Genomic DNA, 7,527 nt, shown 5'->3' with positions numbered 1-7,527 from the left:
TTCCATGTGTCTGCTGCTCTTCCCTCTGAAGGACGAGGCTGGATCCCTCAGATCCTGCTGGGAATGCAGCTCCTGTTGTTCCCTCCCGGGGGCCCAGCCCTGCTTTCCATGCCCCAGGGATGGGTTCTGAGGCATTTGTGCTGTCCTGTGCTCCCAAACCCACTGGGGCTGCCCTGGAGTTGGGTGGGAGCTGCAGCTTTGGGAGTTTTTGCTTCCAAAGGTGGAGGTGGCTCCTCGTGTGTCTCAGAATTTGGGGGTTTTGCTCCCCCACGTTTGCCTCCCAGAGGACTCAGCTGATGGAAAAGGCCCTCAGAGATCCCCTCTGCAGCCTGAGGGTGATGTTGGGAGGGGACAGGGTGGGATTGGGGTGGCCTTTGCCCAGCTCTGCTGGGGGTTGTGTGGCCTGGAAGACTGGCCTGGAAAACATCCCAAAAATGGCCTGGAAAACACCCCAAACTGGAGCTAAGGGGGCTCAGGTCTGAGGGACACCCTGGGCATGTCCTGGGTGGGTTCTCCAGGGCCACCAGCCCATCCAGCTGCTGCCAGCCCAGGGCACAGGCCCAGGGTTGGGGTTCTGCTGTTCCCCAGGAATAGGGAATGTCCCACGCTGTGGTGCCAGCCTGGCTGTGCCACTGCTCCCCCCACAGCTGTCCTGTGACCCCCAGATCTGTGCCCAGCACGATCCAGGGCCTTCATCCCCCCAAATCTCCAGTGGCACAAATGGGACAAAACACTACAAACCTGTCAAAAATTGGAGCTAAATCCCCAATTTTATTTTCTTCGTTTCTGCTCTGTGCTTGAGAGTTTGATTTTTTTTTTCCCTAATTTTGTTTCCTTTGGAGCATTTCACAGATCTCCTGCTCCCAGCCCGACACTGCTGCTGGGGAGAAGCTGCTGTCAGCTTGAATCCATCTCATTTTCAGATGGAGATCACTCCCAGCTGCCCCAGAGCTGCTGGTGTGAGGCAGCCTGGCAGCCTCTGTGGATGCTCAGATCCCTGGCTCAGCCCCCGATCCCCCGGAGGTGTTTGCTCCCTGCTCTGGGGACAAGGGGCACTGCCAGGGCAGCCAGCACGGAGCCACTTCCACGGAGGAACGGGAAAAACTCGGAATTCTTCATTCAGCCTCGGAGTTAATCGTTGTCATCACTTCCAGCGCTTTCCTGAGGGTTGGGAGCAGCCACGAGAGGGCAGGAGCTGCTGCTGCTGTTCGGGAGGAACGCGGTAAATGCCAATTCCTAAGGATTGCCCGAATGATTCTCCTTTTCCCGGAGGGTTTGATCCCCAAGCTGCTGTTCAGACCCCGTCCTTGGCTGTCTCCCTCCCTGGGGAACAGCAGGAAAACTCCCATGGAGTGACCCCAAAGCAGCTCCAGGCCAGGAGAGCTGCAGGGACCCCAAACATCTCCCAGGTCCCTGGTTTGTGATGGCCTTGGAGCCCCTCCTGTGCCAGCACTCGTTCTCCAGGAAGATTTTTATTTTTTATTTTTTCCCTTGCCCATCTGGAATTCAGAGGATAATGAGCAATTTCAGCATCTGGGAGAGATTTCAGGGGCAGGAAGCAGAGCTCCAGCTGAGAGCCTCGTGCTGCTGTTGTGGGATTGGGAATTTCAGAGCAGGTTTGAAGAGAAGGGAGAATGATTAACCAGGAAAGGGAGCAGGGTGTTCCAGCTGGGTGAGCCTCTGCTGCTGGGTTTTACTGGGATTTGGCTGTTCTTAAATCACTGCTGCTTCCAGGGTTTAACTTCCAGGTAACCATTAGGGATCCTAAATCCCTTCCTTGTCACTGCTCCCTGCTCACGGTGTCCTGTCCATCTTTATTCACAGGTTGTCCCCAGGTGCAAAGATTTCAACCAGGAAATGATGAAGGCAGCAGCAGGGCCATTTCTGGGAGAAGTTTGAGGGATATCAACTGCACTGGGTTTGGGAAACTGCAAACATCAGCCCCTGGTGATGCCCTGAGGTAAACACTCACAGGAAACTTGCCCAGTGAGGAAGGTAAGTGAAGCTCTTAGATGTGCTCAAGCAATTGAGGAGCCCCAAACCACCCCAAAATCCAGCTAAACCCAGAGAGAATAGGCAAAAAGTCTAATAATGCAGGAAGGAGTGTGGGATTTGCTTAGAGAGCAGCTTAAACACCTCAAGGTTCTTTAATCCTGTCTTACAGAGTTCAGGATTTTTGCTTTTCATTGTTTTTAACTTCCCCTCAGCTGTCAGGTCTGGTTGGTCCCACTGGGGTGAAACACCCACGAGTTCCTTTGGAACAGGAGGAATTCTGGAGCAGCAGGGTGAGGAGCTGGCTGTGAATAAAGCCCAGGTTTGGGCTGTGCCAGGCTCCTGTGCAGCTTTGCTGCATTGCAATGTGGGCAGGAACTGTGCTCCAGGGGAAATGGCTCTTGGGCAGCAGCAGGAGGTTCAGTGTTTGCCTCCCAAGCCTTTCAAACTCTGATATTTATCCTGCTTCCCAAACTGCTGAAAAGGAAACAAAATTCCTCAGGTCTCCTCTGGGCCAACAGGAAATGCTTCTGGATTTGGATTCCAACGTGACTCAGTTCAGAGATTACAAACGGCCAAAACAACTCCACTGAAGTGTGGAGTCAACAAAAACAAGTCAACGTTTCAAGGATAATGAAAAATTATCCTTAAATACGTTGGGAAAAGTATTTCTATGTCATATAAAAGGTGTGCTGCTCCCAGCAATGTTCTAGTGGCTACCTTATGATCTCAGAAATTAAATTTATTCCATCCCACTGTGGATCAGAACAATCTCTGCCCTGGTGTTTTGTTGAGCTGTGGCCTGGAGGATCTGTGGTTCATCCCTGGGTGTTTTTCCTGGGATTTCCACACTTGGAGGTCTTGGTAGTTCCCTTGTAGGGAGATGGTGTCGTTCTCCTGGGATTTGCAGTCAAACACAAGAGGTTACATGCCCAAAATTAAACAGGAAAATGACTCAGCAGTTAGTCACTGCATTGAAACACTTCTTTTTCTCCTCTACCTTTAAGTTTAGCAGAGCTCAGATGATTTAGGGCTTAAAAACATCCTGACACAAACAAAGAAACTCCTTTATCAGCAGAAAAACAAATGAATCCATTGACACAACAGAGTTTATTTATTCAGCCTAAAAAAGCTTAGAGGGGGATGCATTTCACAGGACCATTTTTGGAAGGTGCAATAATTTCAATTCCTCATTTGCCAAAAAAAAAAAAATATCACTGAAGAGAAACTGGGTTTGCAAAGTTTAACTGCAGGGAAACTGCTACAGCTCTAAACTTTGTGTCATTAACTCTATAAAAAGGTGTACAAAAGGCTGCTATAAAAATATTTTGTTACAGGCCTTACTCTGAGACAGCCTGACCCCTAAAAACACTGAATAAAATACAATAATTATCAATAAAACACTGAATGTTACCAATGACATCAATTGCCACAACACTTCAGCCTTGCTGGGAGGATCAGGCTTGGTTGTTACCCCAGATCCTCCTGGGCTGGTGTTTTTTGGAGTGACTGAGTTGGAGCAGCTCCTCCTTTCCCTCAGAAGGGTTTTGGGGGGCTCAGAGGCTGTGTAGGGGATTTGGGGGGCTCAGAAGCTGTGCAGCTCCTGGGGTTTGGGGGGCTCAGAAGCTGTGCAGGCCCTGGGGATTTGGGGGGCTCAGGAGTCATGTAGCCCCTCTGGGGGGTTCAGAGCCCCTGCAGCCCCTGTGCTGCCCCAGGGCTTTAGAGGTCTCAGAGGCCCTGCAGCCCCTGGGGTTTGGGGGGCTCTAGGGGGGCTCAGAGGCCCTGCAGCCCCTGGGGTTTGGGGGGTTTTGGGGGGGCTCAGAGGCCCTGCAGCCCCTGGGGTTTGGGGGGGCTCAGAGGCCCTGCAGCCCCTGGGGTTTGGGGGGTTTTGGGGGGCTCAGAGGCCCTGCAGCCCCTGGGGTTTTGGGGGGGCTCAGAAGCCCTGCAGCCCCTGGGGTTTTGGGGGGGCTCAGAAGCCCTGCAGCCCCTGGGGTTTTGGGGGGGCTCAGAGGCCCTGCAGCCCCTGGGGTTTTGGGGGGCTCAGAGGCCCTGCAGCCCCTGGGGCCCGGGGCTCTGAGCCTGGCCCACGTCATAGCCCAGCTTGTGCAGGTCCTTGGTGATCACGTTGAAGGAAATGGTGACAAAGCCCTGGGAGCGCACCCTGGTCACTGCACACAGGGGAGGGGATGGGATTAATTAAAGATTAATTAAAGATTAATGAAAGGGATTCACGAGGAGCTCTCTGGCAGCAGGCAGGAGCTGCCAGGACTCACCTTCCCTTCCCTCTCCCTGCGCCACCACCTTGGGGTCGGTGAATTCCGGGCGCCTCCCTGTGAACCAGCTTGGAGAAAAACACAAATTAACGAATGCAAAGTATAAATGAATGAATAAAAACCACAAAATATTGAATACAAAATTCAAATTAATGAATTCAAATGAATGAATACAAAACAATGAATACAAAAACAAAATAATGAATACAGAAAACATATCGTTGAATACAAAATACAAAATTATTGAATTCAAAATACAAATTAATGAATTCCAAATACAAATTATTGAGTTCACAATAATTAATTTAAAATACAAACTGAATGCAAAATACAAAATTATGAATGCAAAATAAAATCATTGAATACAAAATGCAAAATAATGAATGCAAACTACAAAATAATGAATTGGGTGGCTGAGATTGATCCAGGCTATGAGATGGATGTCAGTGAGACTGCCAGGAGGGTTTTGAAACCTGATTCTCTTTATTGATCTAATTCAATCAAAGGTAAGTTTTGCCTTAAGGAAAAAAAATGTAACTGGTTTCATACAGATTTTGTTAAATCCAGGGTTTTTTTCTGGGCTAGAAGAATCTTTCTGTGGCAAAGATATTGTTGAAAAATTCTTCCTGAATTTCTTAAAAAAAATTGGATTGGGAATTGTTTTTTAATGGGTTTGCTCTTCCTGTGGCTGTCCTTCCAAAACAGCCCCAAGAAGATTCAGGCAGTAATTTAGTGCAGTTAGCAGGTAATTAATATGTCTGTTGTATTATATATTAATATAATATGTTATATTACTATATATTATATTAATATAGTGTGTTGATATTACTGTAATATATGAATATAATTAATTTTGTTTTTAATAAGTTCAAAATACCCAGATACCTGAAAATGTGATTTTTACCCACAGAACACAAAGCTGGTTATGGCACAGAGCAGTGACACCTCTGCACCACTGAGTGGCTGCAAATGCCTTTGTGGCTGAGAACAGGAGAGAAATGAATTCCTTAATGAATGGAAGTCATTAATTGTTACCTGGTGAGCTGCTGCAGCCTCGAGGTGGACTCTGGGACAAACATGGCAATGATTCTTTTGTGCCTGAAACAAAGAGGAGAGCCCAGAACCTCAGGAATGAAAAAACCTCAGGATTTTTATATTTATGAAGGCACAGAATTCCTGACAAACCAGGAAATTTCCCTTCACATAGAAAGGGTTTGTTTGCACAGGAACAACAGATTTTCTTCTATTCCATCCTCCAATAAATGAGAATTTATTGTGTGAGGAACTGACCTTCATTTCTGGCCTTTTTCCAGGCCAGTTGGGGCTTTACAGGATGACCAAAACTTATTTAATGATGAAAGAATTCTGCCAGAAAATCTCTGTGAACCGACAGGGCACAGTGAGGAGATTTTTGGGAGTTTTTTCTGTTTCAGGAACAGCAGAACAACCGGCCCAGGATGTGTCTGAGCCCTGCCAGGCCAGGCTGGCACTCACCTGCCTGGCACGAAGGGCACGTGCACAGCTCCATAACCCCTGACCACATCGTGGCCAAAGAAGTCAGGCCCGTAGACACTGAGCACAATCTGGGGCCCTGCAAGGAAACGGGGGTCAGGGGGGGCTTTGGCACCAGGGCCAGACCCCCCCCCAGCACTCACAGCCGAAGGGGTTGGTGCTCTTGAAGGTGATGTCGATGGGGAAGTTCCAGACCAGCGTGGTGGGCGAGACGCTGCTCTTGGAGGTGATCTGCGAGATTCCCTCCTCCAGGCCCTGCGGGGAGCAGGGGGTGAGCCTGGGGCCGAGCCCGGGGGTGGGGACAGCGGGACACGGGGGGGGGACAGGTGCGGTACCGCCGTGGGGACCCAGTCCTGGCCGTAGACAAAGGAGAACTTGCAGTAGAGGTCATCGAATCCCGGGAACTGCGGGAGAGAGAGAGAGAGGGAGGGATTACTGGGAATTCACTGGGAATTTCTGGGGGTGAGGATCTGCCCGAGTCAGGGTGCTGAGGGCAGATGTGCCAGCGAGACTGGGACAGACTCGATGGGCTTGGGGAATGAGGCTGGGATGAGTTTGGGAGGGGTTAAGACAGGGATGGGTTAAGGGAGATGAAGCCAGGCAGGGTTATGGGGGTGCTGAGGGTGTGCAGGGTCGGGCGGGATGAGGATGGGTTGGGTTTGGGGCTCAGGGTGTGCAGGGTCGGGCAGGATGAGGATGGGTTGAATTTGGGGCTCAGGGTGTGCAGGGTCGGGCGGGATGAGGATGGGTTGAATTTGGGGCTCAGGGTGTGCAGGGTCGGGCAGGATGAGGATGGGTTGGGTTTGGGGCTGAGGCCGGCCAGGATCATGGGAGGAGATTCTCATCCCGCGCGGGCGGCCGCAGCACCGGGACCGAGACCGGCCCAGGGCGATCCCCCCTCCCTCCGCGCTGTCCCGGTGTGTGTCCCGCGGTGTCCCCGGCTCTCCCGCACCTCCCCGCTCTCGATCTCGCCGCTCACGGCCAGCAGGAACACGCTGGGCGCCGCCATGGCGGGCGCGCCGGTTGCCGTGGCGACGGACGGGGCGGCGCAGCGGCCAAACTTCCCCGGCGCCGCGCTTCGCTTCTCTTCGCGGGGCTCCCGGTCCGCGAAACGCCCCCAAATCACCCTAAAATCGCCCCAAAACGTGGCCGCCCCACCTCTGGAGCTCCCGGCAGCCCCGGCACGGGTGTTTCCGGGCGGATCCTCCTCGTTCCCCTCAGCCGCACAGCCCGCCCGGCGCTGCCCCGTTATCCTCGCACCGCCACGTGTCCAGAACTTTATTTATCATTATTATCATTTAATATCAGCCTGAAGCAACCCCAACCGGTGCTCGGCCTGCCCACAGGATGGGCACGACCCCAAAGCTGCCGGACTATAGGGACAGCGCTCTGAGGGATGCCCAGGGCGGGGGTTTGGGGTGTTTGGAGCCGGGCGGGATCCCAGGACGGGCTGGGATGATCCAGCTCGGGATATTCCCGATCCTACAATTCCATGTGTGGAGGCCATGGCCACTAGATGATGCTGCCGGGCAAGGGCCAGAGCAGCTGGTGTTGGCAGGGAGAAGGAGGGAAATGGTGGATTTTGTGCTCTCTGGAGGCTCAGCCCCAGCGCTGAGGAGAGGGTCCCGCGGTGCCCTCAGCAGGGCGGGTGTTGATCATGGCCAGCGGGAGAAACGCCCTCACACCGCTGGTGTGGATGGGGGCGGGAAAAGGAGGGAACAGCACGGTGCTGCGTTAATTATCCTGCTCT

General features: G+C 52.2%; 1 protein-coding gene across 1 annotated transcript; it reads right to left on the bottom strand.

Annotated features, from left to right (window-relative positions):
- Nucleotides 1–3,951: 3,951 nt before the first annotated feature.
- Nucleotides 3,952–6,800, bottom strand: B9D1 (B9 domain containing 1). The gene is made up of 7 exons (XM_058035593.1): nucleotides 6,730–6,800; nucleotides 6,113–6,181; nucleotides 5,921–6,032; nucleotides 5,760–5,856; nucleotides 5,301–5,363; nucleotides 4,266–4,333; nucleotides 3,952–4,160 (listed from the first exon to the last, which is right to left on the bottom strand). The coding sequence occupies exons 1-7, from the start codon at nucleotides 6,784–6,786 to the stop codon at nucleotides 4,033–4,035; spliced, it is 594 nt and encodes a 197-aa protein (XP_057891576.1). The 5' UTR covers nucleotides 6,787–6,800; the 3' UTR covers nucleotides 3,952–4,032.
- Nucleotides 6,801–7,527: the final 727 nt, after the last annotated feature.

The sequence above is a fragment of the Melospiza georgiana genome, chromosome 16 (genome assembly GCF_028018845.1).
Source record: "Melospiza georgiana isolate bMelGeo1 chromosome 16, bMelGeo1.pri, whole genome shotgun sequence".
NCBI lineage: Eukaryota > Metazoa > Chordata > Aves > Passeriformes > Passerellidae > Melospiza > Melospiza georgiana.
This window is presented reverse-complemented; position numbering and strand designations above follow the sequence as displayed.